At 21.0% G+C, this 22,989-nt stretch overlaps 8 protein-coding genes across 8 annotated transcripts; 3 read left to right on the top strand and 5 right to left on the bottom strand. All coding sequences in view use genetic code 6, as the record gives it.

Moving 5' to 3' along the window:
- Nucleotides 1–596: 596 nt before the first annotated feature.
- On the bottom strand, nucleotides 597–1,586 carry TTHERM_00141120 (hypothetical protein; the record flags this gene model as incomplete). Its single annotated transcript, XM_001011049.1, has 1 exon — nucleotides 597–1,586. The coding sequence occupies one exon, from the start codon at nucleotides 1,584–1,586 to the stop codon at nucleotides 597–599; it is 990 nt and encodes a 329-aa protein (XP_001011049.1).
- Nucleotides 1,587–1,796: 210 nt separating this feature from the next.
- TTHERM_00141110 (hypothetical protein) lies at nucleotides 1,797–3,215 on the bottom strand (the record flags this gene model as incomplete). The annotated part of the gene is made up of 1 exon (XM_001011048.3): nucleotides 1,797–3,215. The coding sequence occupies one exon, from the start codon at nucleotides 3,213–3,215 to the stop codon at nucleotides 1,797–1,799; it is 1,419 nt and encodes a 472-aa protein (XP_001011048.2).
- A 488-nt stretch (nucleotides 3,216–3,703) lies between these two features.
- Nucleotides 3,704–4,948, bottom strand: TTHERM_00141100 (transmembrane protein, putative; the record flags this gene model as incomplete). Its single annotated transcript, XM_001011047.3, has 2 exons — nucleotides 3,704–4,398; nucleotides 4,552–4,948. The coding sequence occupies 2 exons, from the start codon at nucleotides 4,946–4,948 to the stop codon at nucleotides 3,704–3,706; spliced, it is 1,092 nt and encodes a 363-aa protein (XP_001011047.2).
- Nucleotides 4,949–5,623: 675 nt separating this feature from the next.
- On the top strand, nucleotides 5,624–11,656 carry TTHERM_00141090 (hypothetical protein; the record flags this gene model as incomplete). Its single annotated transcript, XM_001011046.3, has 8 exons — nucleotides 5,624–5,631; nucleotides 5,866–5,999; nucleotides 6,182–7,065; nucleotides 7,128–7,369; nucleotides 7,525–10,208; nucleotides 10,264–10,821; nucleotides 10,891–11,526; nucleotides 11,583–11,656. 8 exons carry the CDS (start codon nucleotides 5,624–5,626, stop codon nucleotides 11,654–11,656), a joined length of 5,220 nt encoding a protein of 1,739 aa, XP_001011046.3.
- A 405-nt stretch (nucleotides 11,657–12,061) lies between these two features.
- On the top strand, nucleotides 12,062–15,397 carry TTHERM_00141080 (hypothetical protein; the record flags this gene model as incomplete). Its single annotated transcript, XM_001011045.2, has 11 exons — nucleotides 12,062–12,143; nucleotides 12,332–12,945; nucleotides 13,130–13,237; nucleotides 13,304–13,456; nucleotides 13,510–13,593; nucleotides 13,643–13,858; nucleotides 13,915–14,010; nucleotides 14,072–14,557; nucleotides 14,610–14,927; nucleotides 14,980–15,028; nucleotides 15,093–15,397. 11 exons carry the CDS (start codon nucleotides 12,062–12,064, stop codon nucleotides 15,395–15,397), a joined length of 2,511 nt encoding a protein of 836 aa, XP_001011045.2.
- A 1,070-nt stretch (nucleotides 15,398–16,467) lies between these two features.
- Nucleotides 16,468–17,246, top strand: TTHERM_00141070 (transmembrane protein, putative; the record flags this gene model as incomplete). The annotated part of the gene is made up of 2 exons (XM_001011044.2): nucleotides 16,468–16,920; nucleotides 17,025–17,246. The coding sequence occupies 2 exons, from the start codon at nucleotides 16,468–16,470 to the stop codon at nucleotides 17,244–17,246; spliced, it is 675 nt and encodes a 224-aa protein (XP_001011044.2).
- Nucleotides 17,247–18,384: 1,138 nt separating this feature from the next.
- Nucleotides 18,385–20,086, bottom strand: TTHERM_00141060 (platelet-activating factor acetylhydrolase; the record flags this gene model as incomplete). The annotated part of the gene is made up of 3 exons (XM_001011043.1): nucleotides 18,385–18,742; nucleotides 18,802–19,188; nucleotides 19,356–20,086. The coding sequence occupies 3 exons, from the start codon at nucleotides 20,084–20,086 to the stop codon at nucleotides 18,385–18,387; spliced, it is 1,476 nt and encodes a 491-aa protein (XP_001011043.1).
- A 1,529-nt stretch (nucleotides 20,087–21,615) lies between these two features.
- Nucleotides 21,616–22,489, bottom strand: TTHERM_00141050 (appr-1-P processing enzyme family protein; the record flags this gene model as incomplete). The annotated part of the gene is made up of 2 exons (XM_001011042.2): nucleotides 21,616–21,692; nucleotides 21,802–22,489. The coding sequence occupies 2 exons, from the start codon at nucleotides 22,487–22,489 to the stop codon at nucleotides 21,616–21,618; spliced, it is 765 nt and encodes a 254-aa protein (XP_001011042.2).
- Nucleotides 22,490–22,989: the final 500 nt, after the last annotated feature.

The following is a 22,989-nucleotide window of genomic DNA, read 5'->3' as shown; positions in this document are numbered from 1 at the left end:
TCAAAAACTATGAATATAATTGTATTTTTAAAAATATCTTACAATTTTCAAATATAAAATAAATAAATAAATAAATAAATAAATAAATAATGTATTATTAAAATTATAATATTAAGAAAAAGATATAGATAAAGACTTTGAAGGAGAGTATTGAGATAACTATTATTAAAAAGATTAATAGTAATTTAAATACTGTTTGTAATTTATGTTTTATGTTTTTATATTTATAAAATGTAAAATTTTTACTTTTTAATAAGGATGAATTTTAGTAAAACAATTATTTTTCAATAAGGTAAGTAAAATTTGGAAATAAGCTATTTTTGAACCCTCCTTATAGAAGAGTACCTATATAAGTTAACTTTTCGAAAGTTATTTTATCTTTCGAAATTATAATATATAGTCAAAGTGTAAAAATTGAAAAATAAAATTGGTATTTATGAAATTAATTTTTCAAATAAAATTTGAAATTTTCAAAAAGAAGAAACCAAGCAAGTTATTTTAATTAATTTTATAAAGAATTGAAATAAGTTATTCAAAAACAAAACAATATTTATTTTAATAAATAAAAGATTTATCATTTAATTAGAGAACTTCTTTCACTGATTTTTCGATTAAGGTGCCATTATAAACAGGTCTAAAATTTAAGATAAATTATCTTTTGTTTTGAGCTTGATTTGGCACATAGTTTATGAGTTTATCATATTAATTTTAATTTAATCAGAAAAGACTTCTTTCATGAAGACTTTTATTTTGTGTATAATTGCAGGTTAGAAATTTAAGCTGACTGGTTAAAATTAAAATAAAAATAGTCCTAATTATTCTAGTTCATCTTCTTAAAAAGAATCTAGATTTATTTCTGCATCAGATTATATCAAGTTTAATAAAAGCATAATTAAATCATTTTACTTTTATTCTTCTAAATTTTAACTTGTTAATTGCTAAATAATTAATTAATTCTCATCACTTATAATTTTATTTAATAAAGAATATATTTCAATCTACGAATGCTTTAGTAAAGGATAAAAAATGTTTGATGATTGATCTTCTGAAGAAACTAAATCCTTAATTCTAATATCGCTCTAAAGGTTAATTAAAACTATTTCTTCTTTTTGAATATTTGCAAAAAAATTTAGTAAGTGATCTTAAAAAGAAATCCAATATTGTTGATAGATTTATGGTAATCTTATAATAACGCCAAAGAAAGATTTTCCTTAGCATGCTTCAAGCTTAAATTCTTTAAAAAGGTCTCTCATTTCTTTATCAATCAAGGAAGCTACTGTCACAATTTACTTAATTAATTTCTAAAAGTTGGAATATTATTCTTTAACTTATGCTTCTGTTAAAGTTTCTTTTAGTTTAAATTATATTTAAAAAAATCTTTCATTCAAGACTTTAAACTCATCGTTTTAGCAGTTCATTTTAAATTTTATCTAAAGTTATGTATTATAATTGACACATTCTTCACCAATTTTGATTCTCCATTAATGATATGAAGGTTGGATCACTTTTTCATGATCGCTTTTACTCTTCTCTTCTAATTTTTAGATAAATTTCTTAATTACTTCAGGGTAGGATTACAAATTCATAGTTAATAATATATAAATAATTAATAATTAATTAATTTACAAAAAATTTTAATTTTTTAATTTATTAATCTTATCCAAAATATCTTTAATTAATTTCTACTAAAAATTTAATTTAATAAATTATTACAAAAGAGTTTATATGTGAAAAGATTTTAAAACAACAAATGTATATATAACATAAATTATAATATAAATAATTTATTTTTTTTGTCACCACTTAGCTCTATGGTGTTCACAAAATCCATAAATTTAGGAGAAATTAATTTTATTTCCATCGTTATCAATAAAAAATCCTGAAAATACACCATAGATTTATTCAAATTTTATATCTATAACAAATTTATTTTCATGCTTAGAACTTTTATACATGGGACTAAATTAAGCATTTAAACTGCCTGGAACGTCCTGCTTTTATGTGATAAAAGTCCAGGTCTTTGAAAAATCTTTTTTTTTTGGATAAATGTTGGTGATAACAGGATGCAGCTTATGCATTTTTCCATCAATAAAAATGCTATCTTCATATGTATTAGAATTAGGTAATTCAATTCCATTACCTAAATTCATTCCAAAAGTCTTTCTAATGCCATCAGTACCAGTTATGTATCCTTTTGCATGTGCCCAAAACCACTGAGTTAAATAATTCCAGACTCCTCTGCCTATATCTCTTCCTCCTTAAGTTGTAGAAGGAGAAAATATCAAAGGGGTTAATTTAGAATTTTTGAACTCAACTTTTCCTTCAACATCCATACAATATGTTTTAGTATCATAAAAGAAATTTCTGTGATCTTCACTGAATGGAGTTATCATCACTATCTCATCGTTATCAACAACTTTGCTCATAGTAAAATCACCTTCAAATTAAGTAGAGTTAAATCTTACATGGATTTTATTCACAACTTTTCCAGGCTCATATTAAACGCTTATACTAACCCTAGGACTGCTATAAGAAATCTATCCCTAAAATATGTTGCTTGTACGAGGAAGAGTTATTTATTTTAAAGGATTATATATATCTTCTTTAAAGATTAATTCTTCTTTCGTTTTATGCAAAAATATTTAAATTTAGACAGATGATGCATATCCTATGTTAGCTAATATTATTAGAACTTAAGCTTCTTCATTTGTTGTTGCAAAAAAGTCCCATCCTTTATAACGCAATCTACTAAGAGCCTTCAATCCTAAAAAAGGTCTAAGATTTTCTTCATTTAATTCTTTTACTGGTTTTTTAGCATACCCAAACTCTATTAGCTTGCCAGTGGAATCTAATAGTTCTCCTTTTTTTGTAACTAAATCATGAGTTGCATTAAGATTAACTGGATTTGGGGTAGGTTATTACAGGTATACAAAGATAGCCCCAGCAACAATCATAGGTAATATGATCTTAGATAAAGAAATAGATTATCCTTTTGCTTGATTTTGTTTTGACATTTTCTTTCTCTTTCTGTTTGTTTTTTTTTACTAAAATTTTTTATTTAGCAATAATAAATGATTTAATTACACTATTTATGTTTATCTGATGTAAATAGAATTTAAATCAAGATATTAAAACGTATCTAATGACTTACAAATAAAAATGCTTCTATATTTTTCAAGGGTTAGTATTTTTATTATAATAAATAGATAGGTCATATAAATTTGGACGTAATATACGTCATTATAAGAAATATAATATAATCATTGGTTCTTTAATTTTGTTAAAATGCAATATAATAAATATTTATAATTTAAATAAATTAATTATTATTTTAATCTAAAAAATATTTAAATTAAATAAATACTTTAAATCTTCATTTATATCATATAAAAAACCTAGCCTTATCAAAATTATCTTATTTTTTTAATTAATATCTACTGTTAAATTTATTATTTTAATGTTCAGAGTAAAAATTTTAATTGTATGGTATTTGAAATAATTAATTTTAGTACATAAAATGAAAAAATTGAATGTAATTACTAACTATATCATAGATACATAAATCACCCAATAAATTATTTTATATATAAATTAGTATTTATGAAATATAATTTTATAGTTAGTAGAAGTTAAATTTTTTAAGTAATTTATTTTTAATTTTTATATTAAAAAAATAGACTTATTTTAATAATTAGCAAATTTATCACCATCTGGAATTATTTATTTCGTAAACACCGTAGAGTTTATCAAATGTAATTATGTCTCCTTTTTTTGTAATATAAAATCCTGAAAAATACCCTAAATGTTACTTTACATTGATTTTAATTATGTACAAATCATCATATATCTGATTTGTATATAAGGGATGAAATTCAACTTTAAAGCTACCAGGAATTGCCAAATTATCAGTTGCTAAAATCCAAGGAATTGACATATCATTAAATTATTATATACCACTTTTGATACTATTTATAGCTTCTATTTCACCATCTAAATATACAACATTTTGCAATTTAAGTGAATCACGTGAATCTGAGCTGCCAATAGATATAGCAAAGTTTATTAACTTTTCATCTTTCTACTAGATTTTACCTTTTGCTGTAGCAATAGACCAATTAGTTTCATAGTTGAAAATTCCTCTTATTATATTTCTACCTCCTATGCTTTAATTTGTGTTATTGAAGTTGAGCAATATATTGTGTTAATTTTCAATTTGCAACTAACCTTTAACTTCCATACAAAGTGATTTAATAAGATAGAAAAAATTATTTTTTTGTTTTGTCAAAGGTTTAATAGCTACTTATTACTACTCATTCATTTTTTTTGAAAACTTTAAACTACCAGTAATTGAAAGTGATTCGAAGGTAATTTATAGACTTTGGATTTCATCTTATTGTTCTTAATCATAATAAATATTTAATTTAATTTATTAAGATTAAAAGCTATACTATCCTTTGAAAAATATAGATGAACTAGATAAATTTTCAAAACAATACTGATTTGATTAAAAGTAATAATATTTAGTATCATGTAGCTTGATAATTTAATCACTTTCAAAAAATTTAACTAAAACCTGCACATAAGTTAAATATCCTAAATCAATAATATCTACAAGTATGTATGCATCTTAATTAACAGCTTCAAATTAATCCCACTTTTTGTAACGCAAAAAATTAAGTGTCTTAAGTCCTAAGAATGTGCGTAGATCTTCTTCAATAAGTTCTTTTAACGGCTAATTAGATATGCCATATTCTATAATCGTACCATTAGTATTCAAAAGCTTACCTTCCTTTTAGATGTATTTAGACTCATCTAAACTGATAGGTACAAAGTTTAGTTCATTAGTAATAATATAATTCACAGAGAAAAACACTAATGCAAATAGTATCCATTCAAAGCTAAAATTTGTTTATAAACTCTTATAAAATTTCCTGGTTCTAAGACCCATTTGTATTTTTTTTATAAATAATTAATAATAAATTATTAATTATAATTTTTGATCAATATCTTCCACAATTTAATAAATTTGATAAAAATCATCATCAAATAAATTATTTGATATAGAAAAAAATTATATTATAATTATATTGCTATTATAATAAAAAGGGATTGGAAAACTTCTTAAAATATAATTCCATTAATTAAAATGATTAGATTGAAGTAAATTATATAAAAACTGATTGATAAACTAAGCTGTTGTTGAGGAAAACTCTTTTAAAATTTATTTTCTAAAAAAAAAATAACTAAGATTTTTGTTATTCGCAATTAAGTAAAAAACTATTTTGATTTAAAAAATAACACTTTTTAAGTAAAAAAATTGAATTTATTAATTACTAAATTGAGTTTTCATAAAATTAAATATGGTATTTTTAAAAAATAAAAAATAGTTTATAAGTATTTTTAGCTATCTTAGAAGGTGATAAGATTTTATAGATTAATAGCTGAAGAAAAAAAATTTGTTTCCTAAAATTTGGAATAATTTAAAATTCATAAATTTATCAAATATAATAAATATCTTATTTATATGAATGGAAGACAAATTAATAACAAATTTTATATTTTCTACATATTAAAGTGAAATATAATAATAAAGAGAAAAGTACAATAAGAAGATGAAAATCAAATGAATATGTATAGAAATTAATTTAATTTATTTGTTGAAATGAATTTTTATTATATATTTTAATATCTTATAATTGATCATATATTAGAATATAAGATATAGTTTTCATAAGCATAATACTTTCAAAATAAATTCTTGTTGATAAAAAGCATTTTTGAGCAGGAATTTTAATAAGAGTAAAGATATTAGATAGAATAAAAATTTTAAAAGAAACAAAAAATGTCAAATTCTTTATTATATAGGTTTATACAAACAATCGATATTTATGGTAATAATTACTATCAATTTACAGATAGGTAAGGTAATAAGTATAAAGTTTATAGCGAGACTATTCCTGATGAATTGAAGTTTCTTGGAGATCCAATAAAAAACTAAAGTAAGTATTCATATCTATTTAGTTTTAATCGACATATAATTGAAATTAAGAAGCAATATATGTTACAAATTTTTTTAACGAAGATAATGTAAATATTTAATCATATGCAGCTTTTAAATTAATGGCATATAAATAATTATAATCCATCATACTTTTACAATTCTTATAAATTAATAAATTAGAATTTTTTGATAGATTGAAGATAATAGCAACAAATAATATTTATTAACTGTTATAAATGAAGGAAAATGAGCTTAAGCATGACTGCTGCTCAGTTAGAAGGGATTAATTTTGGCTGAAATACCCACTAATTCCAAAATCATGTATTTAGTTTAAAACTTTTGAGCAATACAAGAATCATATATCTATGGTAGAGCTTATTTCTAATATAAATAGATAAGATTTTAAATAGCACTGTTTAAAAATTTATAGTTATAATCCATAGAAAAGCGAAATAACAGTGGAATAGGTTAGCTAAAATTTGCTGGAAGTGTTATCAAAAATAAAGGTCACTGAAAAAAATGACTTCAAAAAAAATTTTACTTACATGCTAGAAGTTATGTTTAAAAAAATGTTAAAAAAAATTGATTTGCTAGTAAATAAAGTTTAGATATTTTAGACTGATATCTCTTTTTAAAATATTATTTTGACTACTGAAGGTAAATGGGAATTTTTAAGTTATGCAACCGCAATAGAAATAGATAGCAGAAAAAAAACTTATTACCTTCCAAATAAAAAAGCTTTTATTTTTGAATAATATTAAAAGGGAGGAAGCTACACTCAACAATAATTTTTTGATAGTAGTCTCAAGTCTTTGATTTTAGTAATTATATAAGCTATTTTGATAGTATATGGTGAATTAAAAGAGCCTTTGACTGAACTAAATAATGAAAGCATTTATTAATATTTAAACAAAATAAAAAATAATAAATATGTATATGATGAACTAATTGAAAGAATAAATGTTATTTTATTTCCAAAGGCAGATAATTCTCTATACAGCATTGACAAGGGAAGTATTCAATAAAAATTCTAATTATTTGATAGTTACATTAAAGAATATCAAGTAAGTAATCACTACAAAATATCATTAAATTAATTATTTTATTTTTTGAAAAAAAAAATTAGTAAATCTATAAATTCTTTACTGACTCTTCTAAGCTAAATATAAAATTTACAGAACTTACCAATAATATTGTTAGTCCATAAGATTAACTTCTTATGCTTAACTAGTTAAGATTATTAGATTCAGAATCTCAATCCATAATAAATGATAAATTTATCACTTATGTTAATAGTCACAATGATAGCATTAATATGATAAAGTAAGCCTTATTAAGTTATTACGGAGAAACTGCTATAAATTAAATGTAAACTTCTTTAAATTATTATAATTATGATGATTTTTTTTAATTTTAATCTTTTGTTATAATTAAAGACACATTATAAAATAAATTTTTTTTAGCAAATCAATAACGAAAAATAATTAAATAATTTTATGAATTTGATTTAAAAATGTAAAAAGGGAAAGTTAAGACCATGCAATTTTAGTAGACAACTTTATAAATAGAATTAAAGTTAACAATTTACCTGATAAAAAATAATGTTTTTAGATGTTGCCTGAGATTTTTAATAAAGAACCTATCAAATAAGCCAATTATAAGGAAAATGATTCTAGTGGTGTGATAAATATATATGAAAGAGATTATTTAATAGCTTGTGCTATTTTGAAACATAATAAAAATATCATAAAAGTTTCTCTAAAAGTTTCATAAGAAAATTTTTAAAAACAAAATGATAATGTGTTTGAGAGCATTTTGAATGCATTTACTGAAAATAATATCATCTAACATTTTGTTTGTAGCTTTGAAGATGTTTAATTCAATTAAGAATAATTTAAGTTCTTGAGTCATGCTTTAGTCAATAACACATACTGCTAAATTTATGAATTAAATTTTGACAGGACAAACCTTCAGACATAATAAATTAATGAGTTAAAAGAGACTTTAAATAATAGATAATTTACTGAGAGTCTATTTATAAGCTATAAGGGAAGCGATTTTAAAAAAGAGTTCAATGATTAATTTAGCATCATTAGAGAATATGAACCAAACACTGGGTCTTTTTAAGATTAAATAAAACAATAGATCTCATAATTAGAATAAGGTAATTTAGAGGTAGAAATTTAAGAATAAAAACCAATTTAAACTAAGCTAAAATACCCTGAAAATAAGGCTTTGGCAACTAATCCTGAAATTTCAATAACACACGAAACATCCAATATTTAGTTAACTTCACTAAGTCAATCATAGCCTATTTATAATCTAAATAATAATGCTAATGATACTATTCATAAAAAAAAAAAGGCATAAGACAAATAAGAACTTCCAAACGTATAGCAATAAAACATAGAAATAGAATTAAGCAAATTAGATAATCATTATAATTAATAAAATGCTCAAACTTCTAAAAATATTAATAATCAAGTCCTTTCTTAAAAGGAAGCTAATATAAATCAAGAAAGTAGCAGATTGCCAGCACTTTAATAGAAATAAGAAGAAAAATAAAAAGGATAAGTACAACATGAGCTTAATTCTAACTTAGAGAATAAAGGAGATGATATAAATAGTCAATAAGTTAGTTCTTTAGATAATTATATGAATTCTAAAAGTGTTAACACTTAAGAGACTTCTTCCTAAAAAGAAAATAGTTAATTAACTTAAGCATAGGCTTAGAATAATTAATTTAAAATAGATATAATTCCTGAAGAGAGTTTTACTCCTTAAGACGTAGGTATGGGAACTTCAGATACTAGCTCTTTGTTTGCTACAAAGAGTGAAAATAGCTAAAAGAATCAAGTAAACGTTTTACATAAATCTAAAATAAGCAATGAAGAAATAAATGATAGCAATAGCTCTTAAATGATAGAGTCTATAGATAGTAATATCGATAGTAAAAATTTTGAAAATGATACAATTCATTAATTTTAAAGTAGCTAAAAATCTGCTTTTGGAATTTATATTGAGCCTTCTAGTATAAAAAGTTAAAACTATGATATTTTTGAGAAAATTTCAAATAATGTAAATGAAGAATTGTAAAATATTAAAGAAAATAGCCAAGATGTTGATGCTGGTTTTTAGAATTAAAAGATAAATGAAGCTAAAAGCTCAAATTAAGTAAGTGAAAATAAAAGTTAAGTAAATTAATAGTCTTTAACCCCATCTAAATTGCAATAAAATTAAATATAAGCTTTAGATAATTAATAAAGATAGCTTGATTCGGGACTTGACTATAGTGATAATAATTAAAAGCAAATACTAGATAAATAAGAAAATAGTAACAAATAAAAGATAAACGAAATAGAAGAATCATTAAATTTAACAGACTCTAAATTAGAGAGTGTAAATAAAGATTAATAAAATATTTAAAAGGAATTAGGATAAGTAGAATTTTAATAATATGACAATAAAAATAATGATCTTCAAAATGTTAATGAACCTGAATTAGAATTAGAATTTAATAATTTAACAAGCTATCTTTAGTAAAAAGATGATAATTATAAATTAGAGGGAAAATATTAATAATTAAATGAAAGTTTCATTAATTCAGATATTATTAGTTAACCATAAAATAATTATAACAGAGTGAATATATAATGTATTAAAGATGATGTTTCTGTAACATAAGAGACTTAGCAAACACAAACATAAAATGTTTTAGAGGACAATTATGCAAAGGAAATAGTCTAATAAGTTTAAAAAAATACAGAAAATAAAACCATCAATGAAGAAAAAATAAATAAAATTAAATTAATGAGCAGCAATTTAAGCTAAGAAAATTAAACTAAATCAATTGAAACGTCCTTAAAAAAAGAAGAAGAATAATAAGAAAACCAGAAAATCCATTAAATTATTGTTGAAAAAAGTTAATAAATATCAAATAGTATTAATTAAGATTCTATGAAATAAAATCTATTTAATGAAATCCATGAAGAAACTGATGTTAGAATATATAATTAAAATATTGGAATGCATGATAGTAATAAAAAAGAGTTTTAAAAAAATGATATATTATAAATAAAATAGGATGTAACTGTATCATCAGACATTGTTTCAGTATCATAGAGCCTTTAATTTAAGAATTAAGTATAGTAAGAAGTTTAAAGTATGGAAAATTTATAATAAGATATTAATAGAGATAGTTTAATAAGTAAACTAAATTTTAATTTATTTAAAAAAAATTATTTTATAAATTTCAAAATTAGATTAATAGGAAATTAAAAAGAAGGAAATTTAAAAAAGTAATATTTTTGCTATTAAGGAGGAGGTTTCTGTAACATAAGAAACTTAAAAAACATAACCATAGAAGGCTTTAGTAGACAATTATATAATCGATATAAGTTAATAAGTTTAAATAAACGCATAAAACTAAAATAACAAAGAAGAAAAAATGAATATTAACGATAAATTGATAAGCAAAAACGAAAGCAAAGAAAACCAATCTAAATCAGTTGATATCTCCTTAAATAATGAGAGAAAATAATAAGAAAAACATAATATCAGTTAAATCATTATTGAGAAGAGCTAAGTTACATCAAATAATATTAATTAAGATTATATTAAATAAAATTAACTTTATGAAATCAAAGAAGAAAGTAGTGTTGGAATATAAAATTTAAATATTGGAATGAATGATGTTAATAAAAAAGATTTTTAAAAAAATAAAATATAATAAATAAAATAGGATGTATCTGTATCATAAGATTCTGTTTCACAAGTGTAGAGTATTTAATTTAATATTTAAGTGTAGTAAGAAGTCATAAGTAATCTAAAATTTATATTTTTTATAAAAATTATTTATTGAGGAATTATTTTATAATATCCAAATTTAGGTTAGTTAGAAATTTAAAAGAAGGATATTTAAAAAAATAATATTTATGCAATTAAAGAAGAGGTTTCTGTGACAAATGAAATTGATTCTCCACGATAAAGCAACAAATTCAATTACCAAATTAATTAGAATTTCAGTTTAATTGAAAATAGTAGTTAACTTACTTAAAAAGAAGATTAAGATGTATCTTAAAAGAACTAAATATCTTAATAAAATTCTTTATTGTTTTTGTAAAATTAAGACAACCCTTAATTGAGTACTTTAAGTAATTCTTAAAAATAAAATATGTTAGACATTTTATTTGATAATTAAAGCTAAATTTATTATGATAAAGAAAAAAATTAAGATTAGAATTTGTAAAATATTGAATAATAAAGTAAAAGTGATAATAATCAAATTGATTAAGAAAAATAATTTTTTTAAAATGAGAACTATTCTTTATAAAATTACCAAATTTAATAATTTTCTCAGTAGCACTAAGAATAATAGATTGATGATTATAATCTTAAAGAGTAAATAACATAAAAATTTGATGAAATAGAAAATGATGAAAATGATCCATAAAATGAGATATATAATAGAAATTAAGTTATTTGCCAAAACTCTAATGGATTTAATTTTCAAGAGGACTTATAGCGTAATATTTAGTAATTTATTATTTTAAAATAAATTAATTTTTAACTTTTAATTTAGACCAAGCAGATCATCAAACAATCGTATAAGATATTGAATAATAAGATTATAGTGAAGAAAACTTTTCAAATTGATAAAATAATAAATAAATAAATTAATTAATTTATGCATAATATGTTAAATCAATTTTTAATTGTTGATATTTATTTTTAAAAAATAAAAAAAATTTTTATTTTATGTTTATCAGTCAATCATTATTTATTTTTAGGTATTAAGATTCAAATTGCAAATAAATATCAAGTAAATTAACTAAATAGATACATTCTATTGAAATTGTATTAAATATTTGCAAATTGTAACACTTAATCAAAGAAATAATTTTTAATAAAAAGCAAGTAAAGTTTGTGTTTAATATTATAATTGATGATATTTATTGAAATTTATCTATCTATCTATTTAGATTCTTTCTTTAAAAATTAAATAATTCAAGCCAACGACTAATTTTTAATTGATATTGTTTAAATTTTAAAATATTATTTATGGCTGATAAGGAATATAATGTAGATGCCTCAGCTTCTTAGCCTCTCCCTATAAGCTTAGAGCAGAAAAGAAATTCAAATCGTAAGTAATTAATTTTTCTTTTCTTCATAAAGTTCGTTTTAAATATTCAATTTGAATTTACATTTTTGATATACAATCTCAACAAAAATTATTAATGTATTTTAACAAACACAAATCTGAGAGCGAGATAAACATTATATTTAATAGCAATCAGTTAATTGTAATGATTTCACTTAATCAAATAATAGGTTCAAAAGATTCCGAAAAAGTTGTAGATGAACTAAATAAAATAATTAGAATGAAAAAGTAAATGAAAAAAAATAAATTGGAAGTAAAAGATAAGATTGAAAAGGTCAGAGAGAAATCTCCTGTGGCCTTATTTTCTGCTAATAAAGCTTATTTAGATTTAAAAGCCTAATTCACAGCATAATTACCTAAGTTAAACACTTTAGATACCAGGTAATCTGCTTTAAAAGAATTAGAAGCCATAATTGAGTAGAATAAAACTTCAGAAGGATTGAGAGTCTACTTATCCTCTTTGAGTGAATATAAAAAGCCACAAAATTTTAGTACAAATGAATCAGAAGTTTTCCTTTTAGGACTTATATGCGATTTGTATGGGGCAAATTTAATCGATATTTTGGATAATCCTCCAAGTTTACTAAATACTTGCATGAGAATTGGTGAATTAATAAGTCGCTATTTTAAAGATCAAAATGAAAACGTATAAAGGTAATGCTGTAAAACATGGAAATAAATGTATAGGAGCTAATTATTGAATGCCCCTTTGAAATAAAAGTTAATGGTTTTATATGAAATCCCTGCATCTATAATTTAAGGAGGCAAAGATAGAGTAGCTCAAGTAATTAAATTAAAAAGAGTTAGTTTTTATTTGATATGAACATGAAAGCATTAAATAAATAAGCTTCAAAATAGCATTAATTATTTTATATGTTACAAATTTTAATATCTTACAATGACTAAATATTATCATATTAATTAAGAAAATTAAAATGATATTTAACATATAATTTATTTTTTAATAGATTACAGCTATTATGACTATAGAATCGATTTTAGATTTTGCAGAAAAAGTTAGTGACAAAGAATTAGTGATGGGAATTGCAAAAAAGTATTTGCCTTGCATTTATTTTGTAATTATTAATACAAATATTATATTATAATATTTAAATTTTCTATTTTATGTTGCAAAAAATTAGAAATTTTTTCTTGATACTCCTTCTTTAGTAGTTTGTGCAAGATTAATTGTCAGTACTGTCCTTATCAAAAATCTTTAAATATATATGGCACAAATACTTGAGAAAACTCTACAGTTCTTACTGCCATAGGAAAATAGACCTATTCAGTATAAAGTAATAACTATACAAAATTTATTTTTTAATATTTAATTTTAGTTTATTTTTAGATTAAAATTGAGGCTTGTGAATTTTTGACAGTATTAGCAAGATAACTTTAGGAAGTTGCAACATAAATTATTGGATAATATTAAGTAAATTTATAAATTTAAATAATTAAATAAATTTAAAACTTACTAATAGGATGAAATCATCCCAGTTTTGTAAGAGATTTCAAAGGATAGATTATTAAAAGTATAAAGTTCTGCTAAGTAAGCTTTAAAAGAGTGGTAACTGCTAAAATAAAAAGTTGAAGATCTTGAAAAGAAGAAACTAACTAAAAAATAAAAAACCAGAAAAGATTATCTCGACCCAGATGAAATAATTAACTAAAAAACAGGAGATGTAGTGGATTAAATAGTAAAAAATACTTCTTTTTTGTTGTTTTTAAAGAAAAAAATTGTTTTAAAAATTAGGCTTAGTTAAAAAAACGTCCTTAAAATCAAACTAGGACAATTATATTAGAAAATGAAAATGGAATTAAAAATGTGCTAAGCAAATAACAGGGCTGGGTAAATAAATAAATAATAAAATTAAAATTGATTTAAATTGATTTATTAATTTATTTAAAAGGTAAATGAATTAAAAGCAAAAAATTTTATGAGAAAGTAGACAGGAGTTGGAGGAGGAAGAACTGTTTTAAATGAAGATAAGCTTAAAATATCTAAATCATAATTAAATTAATAATAAAAGCTAAGAGAATATATTTTAGGATAATATAAAGAACTTAGGTAGGATATGAAAAATAAAAAAATGGAATAGGAGCAATAATAAGATATTATAATATACTAAAAATAGAATAAAAACATAGACAATATTATTTAAGATTATGAAAATTAACCTTATTTCACATAAAATAAAATGATTATTAATAACAAATCATCAGCAATCGATAATTTTTCTAATAATTTTTATAGCAGCTAGTTGTAAAATTTACAAAATATATAAAAAACTTAACAGTAACTAATTGAAGATTAATTAAAACTTTATCCTCATAATGAATCAAATGAAGATAGAAAGTTTATAGTTCCACCTTAAACAGTCTATCCTTATTAAAATGTAAGTTTAAAAATTAAAATTAATAGAATGTAATTTACATTTAATTAAAAAGATGCTAAGCAGTGGTGCAGCAGATATGCTTTATACAAAATAAAAATACTAAGAAGCTCAGCCAGAGTTTTTGACTTTAGAGGAAAACTAATTTAAATAAGAAATTTAATAAAGTTAAGAAAATTAATTAAAAAATGAAAGGCCAATTTAAAATTTATAAGTATAAGACAAAAATATTTACACTTAGAATGTAGACATATTAGAAGAGACATAAGATTTTAATAATGAAAATTTTTTAGCAAGTAAATAAGCATAAAATTAACTTTTGAATATTAAAAATTTGCCTATATCTGAAGTTTGGGACAAAGCAATTTAGTTAGTAAATAAAAAATTATAATTGATATTTTAGTAAAAGTGTAATTATTATAAAGATAGATTAAGATGATGTTGATCATGCATTTTAAATAATATTAGATTCAGGTAATTAATTAAATAATTAATGATTTAAAATAATATTTATTCTAATCAAAAAAAAATATATCAGAGGATGACTTATATTTCATTAGACTTTTAATGAGAATTGGTATGTAAATTGAAAAGCTAAAAAGACACACAGCAGTTAGGGCTATTTAAAGATATTTAATGATTTAAAAATCTAATTTTGTAAATAGACTCTGCTTTGATTTTTATCACGACAGTTTAAATTCAGGTTTATAAGACCATTTAACAATTGAAGACTAAAGAGAGGTACAAGAAGTAGTAGAAGAGCTAACTCATTCTTCAAACAACTAAACTAAGTCAATTGCTTAAAATTTTTAATCTACTCTTTATCAAAATATTCCATAATGATACAAAAATCTTAATAATATATGAATATATTTACTTCAAAAAATTTTCTTATTTATAAATTAATTTTATTTTATCTAATTTAACTAGTTTTAAAAATATAATAATCAGATTTTATTTATTTCAATAAATAACTCTGTTATATTTTATTATATTAGTATATAATTTTTAAAAATTTAAAAACCTAACTAAATTTTTAATCGAAAACTCTGTATTTCTACATAAAAACCATACTTATTTAGTAAATTAGAGAGATTAGTTTTCATTTTTAAGAATAAATTTTATTCAAATTTTCTCTTTTTTAAAACTAAACAAAATGACATATTTTAGCTTAATAAGAAAGCAAAATAAATTAGATATCAATAGTGTATTTTACAAAAACCTTATTTAAACTAAAATTAGTCTTAATTTGTAATATTGGATTTCTAGATTATATTTTTTGGGTTGTTGTATTAAAATAAACATAAATTATTTGTTTATTTCTTTTAATATTATTTTAATATGTTGCATCTTGTAAAAGCATTGATAAACATCAATAAATTTATTATTTAAAAAAAATTAACAGCAAAATTACAATTAAATAAAGTTCTTTATTTGTTATAAGATATTTAAATACAATTAAAAAAATTATTTTTAAATAATTAAAATTTAAGAATTCTATTTTGCCGAAATAAATTAATAAAATCTTCATTATTATTTTTTACTAATTTATGAATATTATTACCTTTCAAATTTAGTACTTTTTTAATTTTAATTCCAGGAATATCTTTTAAAATTTCATATTTCAAGATTTAAGTTTATCTTGAATTAAAGAATTAAAATAATTATAATTGATTCATACATTTTATATTAAATAAATTTGTAGATTTAGAAAAGCTGATTAAATATTACTCAGTCTCTACATATATTTTTCAATTTATTACAATATAATTAACTTACAACTTGATTTGATTCTTTAGATATTTAATAGTAATTAATCTTATTTTTAGAAATTTTTAAGCCTTTAAAAATTAACACTTAAAAACACTTCAAAGACAATAAAAAAGACCTAAGGTATTTGTAGGAAATAGGAAATGGCTTAAAATAAAGTTTCTTTAATGGAGAAGATTAAATCTCTTAATTCCAAACCAACTATTATAAAGGAAATTGAAGAATGGACTAAAAAAACTTAGTAAAATCTTTAAAGTGCCAAAACAGTTAGTGGTGAAATTCGAAAAGTAATTGAACTTTCAAAAGAACCAAAGGAGCTAAGTAGGTACTTAGTGACTGTTTTGAGTAGCAGTCTAAGAGAGTTTCAGATGTCATCTAACAAATATGTTAAAATTGCTATAATCATATTTTTGGGATATAAATTTTTCCATGTGATTGGGTTTTTGGCAAGATATAATAACATCGAATTGATAAAATACTTAGCAAGATATATGAGACTGCTGTATTTTATTAATTACTTAGGGTATTTTATCAAAAATTTGCCTTAGAGACCATACTTAATAGATAGTTTAAGGTCTGTTTTAGTATTAATTGTGGTAAATATACTTATTTATAAATTTATATTTTAAAACTTAAATTCAACCAACAAATAATAATTAGTGATAGAATTTGTTCTATTTGTTTTTTATAATTAACTTAGATCCTATTCATTGAAGATATACTAATATACATATACAAACTATGGGAAAAAATAGGATCATCAATAGAAATTTCATAATTAGCCAAGACTTCTTATAAAGTTACCATTCTAATTTTCCTCTATATTTATCTTAAAGAAGCTAAAAATTAAGTTATAAACTTAGCCATTTTTAATGGAGAATTAATAGAAAAGTTAATATAATTTGCTAATAACTATAATTGATTTAAATATCTCAAAAAAATGTTGTAAATAATTTAAGCAAGCAAAACAAGTTTCTAAAGTTTAAATTTATCAAAAACCTAAATAAAGATTTTAAAAGAGTGATTAACAATATATGACTAAACTCGTACAAATTATTACTTTTTTTTAATCAATAACATAATTAAAATAAAAAATAAATATTAATAAATTTGATTAAGAGTTTTTTTCTAATTACAATGATGATTAAATATCTAAAAATTATTTATTCCAGTAACTATCTGCATCTTTATATATATATTTTTTTTTTAAATTTATAAATAAAATATTTGTTCATTTTGGTTTTAATTTTTTCTTGTCATATTTATTTGGAATTTTATTTATTATTTATTAATTTTAAAGTAAATTTAATTAAATTTAAATAAAGTTTAAAATAAATTTTTGTTATATGATTTAAGATTGTAAATATATAATTTTTTTATAGATTTTAAATTTTAAAATCTTATTTATTAAAAGATATTAATTCTATATCTAATTAACATCAAAATATTTGATTATTTATAGATAAGTTAGCTAACATAACAAAATCTTACAATTATTTTACCAGGATTATAATAATTTTATTTTATTATCATAAAATGTAATGTTAAATTATTTATAAACTTATTTTTAAGAAAAAATTGAAAAAACATCATAAAAATTAAATTAAATTTCTTTAACATAAAATGGATTAAAATCTATTTAAATAGTATTTTATATATAAAATTCTTTTGATTAAAAGAAATTAATTTTACCATTCCTAGATATCAAATAATAGGATCATTTATAAATAATTATATCCAACAAAAGAATAAATTACTTTTTTATATAGTTTAATTTTATTATTCTTGTAGATAAAAAATAACAATTTAAATAAATAAATTAAATTTGAAAAATTGATTAATTTAATATTATCAAACTTAAATTAAAACTATTCGAATTATTTCTCTAAATTAAAATTTACTATTGTTTTAAAAATTATTATTTTAAGTTAGATTGAAATTTAAGTAAAGATGATAATTTTATAACTAAAATCAAAGAATGTTTGATATAAACACTTTATAAGAAAAAATAATAAAATAGAAAGCATATTTATTACTTAACTTATTAAGATTTAAATAACTCATTCAAATTAAATTTTGTAATTTCCTTCTTTATTAAAGTATTATAAAGTAAACTTGTTGTGTGATTCTAGGATTTCTTGTTTAGCTTACTTTTAGTTAGATGGAGATGAAAAAACCATTTTTTCTAAAAATTCTGAAATTAAGAATCTTTATCCTTAGGTAACTTCAAGTAAATTATTGTTGTTTCTCACCATATTTAGCAATTTACTTTCTGTAGGTATAATAAAACAGATGTCACCTTGTGTGATGTGATCAGTGCCTATATATTTGCCTATTAATTTATTGTCTTTTTTATCTCCTGATGAGTCATAAATTTCTTAGCATTTTTCGTTAAGACGATAATATGAATTTTTTTCTCTATTTTTATTTGTATAAAATTAATATAAAATAAAAAACTTTTTATTGATATAAATTACGCAAATGTTTCAGTATTTATAATTAAAATTGGGTTATTATATTTCTTTGTTAATACTGAATCTTTCTATGGATACAACCAGGGATCTAAACCTATTATCGCCTTAAATTTTTTATTTTCCATTCCAGCTTATACAGCAGTCACACCTCCAAAAGAGTGACCCATAAGTACTATATTATTTGTATCTAAATTGACTTCTTATTCAAATAACTTAGCCATCATATCTTTATTGCTTACTACCTTTAGTAAATTTTCTACTTACATCTATCTGTGATTGAGTTATGACCCACGAATCTTTTTAGCTTATGTATCGTCTCCAGTCTTAATTGCTTGCATAATTTCGAAAGGACAAATCTATTCATAGTGCTCCAATGAAAATATAATGTAACTATGTTAATTTTTTTTATAAAAATAATATTATTATTCTAAATTTAAACTAATTTATGTTTATTTTTTTTTTAAATATCAATTAATAAAATTTATTAGTTTTAAATTAAATTAGTTAATTTTTATGTGATTTCTTATATAAAATAATTCACTAACATAATTTTTTACCCTTTAGATGCTAAATCATTTAAAAAGCAGGTGTATGATTATCTGTGTGCTGCTAAACCATGACTAAATATAATAACTCTATATGAATCTTGTTTAATTATTTCAGCATTTGGAAAGCAATTTATAAGGATTTTATCAACATAATTCATAAAAAAACTGAAAAAGAACTTAGGTATAATTACATTACCAAATTTCATACTTTCATACATACTTCTCCAATATTCTTTTCCATGAGACCATTTAGTGTAGCGATGTTTCTAATTTTTATCTAAGCAAGGATAGTAAACAGATACCTCAGTTTTGAATTCATCTTAAATTCTCATTTACTTGATACCTACTTTGTTTTATCCTTAAGGATCTGGAATCTAATAAACTGGCAGTTTAATTACAATCAACATATGCAAAATTAAAAACAGAACTTCTGTAAAAACCAAGATTTTACTCTAATATTAATACACTTTAAGAAGAGCAAGGTTAGCAGAAGCTAATAATGAGAAAACTAAACTGATTTATGTACCTTCTTATTTTATTTTTAAACCAAAAAGTATGAACCAAATAATCAATGTTCTAATATTGTTGCTATCCATCAATGAGCTTTCAACCTATTCATTGCCTAATTTTTAAACTAGATATAGATCTCTCAATGTGTTTACCACTAAGAACATGCTAATCAGAAACTCGAAAGGATAAACCTTTCTTCTAAATTACTTTTAAACTTTTAATTTTTCCATTTTAAGTAAAATACCCTTACTTATTTATTTTTTTTTCTGAATATTCAAATGATTATAGAGATCAAATGATAGTATAAAATGTAATAATTACTTAAAAGTTAATTAAATTATATTTTTTCAAAATTTTTATTTATTGCATACAAATCTTTGGTTATTTTTGATATTGATTTAAATTCTATTAACCTTACTTACCTAAGATACTCACAATTAAAATTTTAAATTGATATTTAGTAACAATTGCATGTGAGTGTTCATATTTTAGAAAAATCGAAGAACTATTTTTAATTTCGATTTTTTAAATGTTGTCTGATATAATTATTGCTTACTAATCCATAATATTTCTTATTACTAATAAATTATCATTTTATTAAATAGGCGAATAACAAAATATAAAAAAGAAATAATAAAATTACGTTTTTAATAAAAAATATTTTTTAAATTTAATAAGTTATTTTTATTAAATTAATGATTAACTAATTTAGATATTGATAAAAGCTGTATATTTTAATTTATTTAATTAAAATTATTTTCATATACTGTAAATAATTAATCAGTTTATGATTTAAATTAATAAATTAAATATATTTTGGCTACCTTAAATTGTAAAAAGCTAATATTAGTATTATCAAATATAAACTAGTATAGTATCAATAAAATTTTCAATGAAACATTAAATATATTAATTTTAGAATATTTTATATGAATTATTTTGATTAGATTTTTTGAAATCATAGCTTAAGCATACATTTTACTTGATATAATTTATAAATTCTTATTTCATTAATGAAAAAGAATACAATATGAAAAGGTGAAAATAAAAATTTATAATAATTGAAACTATATCAAATAAAGAAAAGCTAATTAACTTAAATAACTAACTTAAAGTGGGATTTATGTTAATTGGTAAAAGTATTTAATGAGCTTTTAAGTTTAACTAAATATATAAGTATTTATACATGTATAAATAGTTTGGATATTTTATATAAAATTTAGTAATATAGCCATAAATTTAATAATTACTATATTTTTTTATAACTTATGATCAATCAACACCACTAAATTTATTAGTCAATATTCTTTTTAAAAAATTTTCACAAATTTCTTTTTGATTTTGAAGAAAATAAATTTATATTATTTATTATAAAAACAATCAACTGTATTTAATACTATTATTATATTCCTATTTAGGGTGAAATAAAATTTATTTTAATGTGAAATGAAAATAATAATTTACAATTCAAAATTATAAAAAAATTAAAAACTAATAACTAAAATGTTTATTTATTTTTTTAATTTTACAAAATTTGTAAAAAAGATTAATATAGTGAAAAACTTAGTTTTTTTGAGACAAAAAACATAAACTTATTTAAAAGCTGTCCCATAAAATATTTTGTTTTTCAATAACCATTTATTATTTCAATTAATAGAATAGAAAAACGCCTATCGATCTATACTTAAAGATAAAGAGGAGATAAAATCTTAATTAATATAATTTTTTAAACTAATTAGCTAATAATTAAAAGCTTATTTCATTTGCAAACCAAGTTATGAGAACTATTATTTGCTTCCAAATCATCAAAATCCTCCATTCTTCCATTACTTTTCCCTATTTTTACCATATTTTTAATGAATTATTCCTAATCTACTTTATCGTTTTTAATTTAATAAACAAAAAATTCAAAAATTAAAATTAGACTAATCTAAGGTTATTTTACTAGTTTCTTCATCGCAACCCTCTGAGTAATTTGAAAAGTAAAATTCTTTAAGCTTATCACTATAAACTGATTTTATGTCTTCCACAGGCTCCCCTATAACTTTTAGTAACTTATTTTTATAAACTTGTATTGCAGATGAATCTTAGTGTATAAAGTAAACTCTTTTTATAGAAGTATCTTTAAATGTAGCAAAACGGTAAAAAGACTAAATAAGAATTTCAGCACAATCCTAAAGGGGAATTCCAAATATATCACTACTATCTTATGTGAAACCAATGCTAGACATGTTTTAATTGATTGCTAGCTAAATACATTATGTTATAGACTCTTCAAAATACTAAAGTTCTTTTTCATGGCCTCCTCTCCACAAAGGCAGAGTAGAATGTATTATTTTTTTTGTATTTTGGAGCTTTCCAGGGCTAGTAATAAAGCAATCATTCAGTGTTAGTATCCCTTTAGAATGTTTAACGCTATCCAGCTCCTTTTTTAGCTTATCGTTGAGGGCTTATTTTAAAATATAAGTTCGTTCATTCATTAAAAAGCAATCCACCCAATTCACAATACAGTCTATGTTTTCATTGCAAATATTACCTTTTAAAATAATAATTTCTATATCTTTTACATTTTTTTGGATAACCAACTCATTTTATTGTGGTTTATCTTTTCTTTTTTAGCAGCAGTTTCCCATAAACCCTTTTATTATTCCTTATTTGTTTTCCTCTTCAGCTTTCTTATTAGAAAATGAGAATTTTTATGATTTTATATCTTATATCAGTACTCTAGAAACTATTTTAATTGATAAAATAAAGACTCAATATCTATTTTATATCTAATTATGTGTTTATGTATCTACATTTTTTTATAAATTTCGTAGATTTATTTGTTTATTTTTAAACAATCTTTCAATTTAAGAATATAAAGTTTTATAATAAATAAGTTACTTAAAGATGTCTGCTTTAAAACTAATAATTACTTTATTATTTATTAATTTAGATGAAATCAATAAATTGGTGATATATATCTCTAATTTCCTTTATTAAGGTTGTATAAAAAATACAATTTATATAAAAAAAAATACAATTGTGCAACTCAATGTTTTGAAAGATTTATTTAATTATATTTAAATATTCTAAGCAACTAAATCTAATATACTAAACTTCAATATCACGATTAAATTTATTCATTAAT

Source organism: Tetrahymena thermophila (assembly GCF_000189635.1).
Source record: "Tetrahymena thermophila SB210 genomic scaffold scf_8254747, whole genome shotgun sequence".
NCBI classification, from domain to species: Eukaryota; Ciliophora; class Oligohymenophorea; order Hymenostomatida; family Tetrahymenidae; genus Tetrahymena; species Tetrahymena thermophila.
Note: the sequence above shows the minus strand (reverse complement) of the source record. Positions and strands in the feature narration are given on the sequence as shown.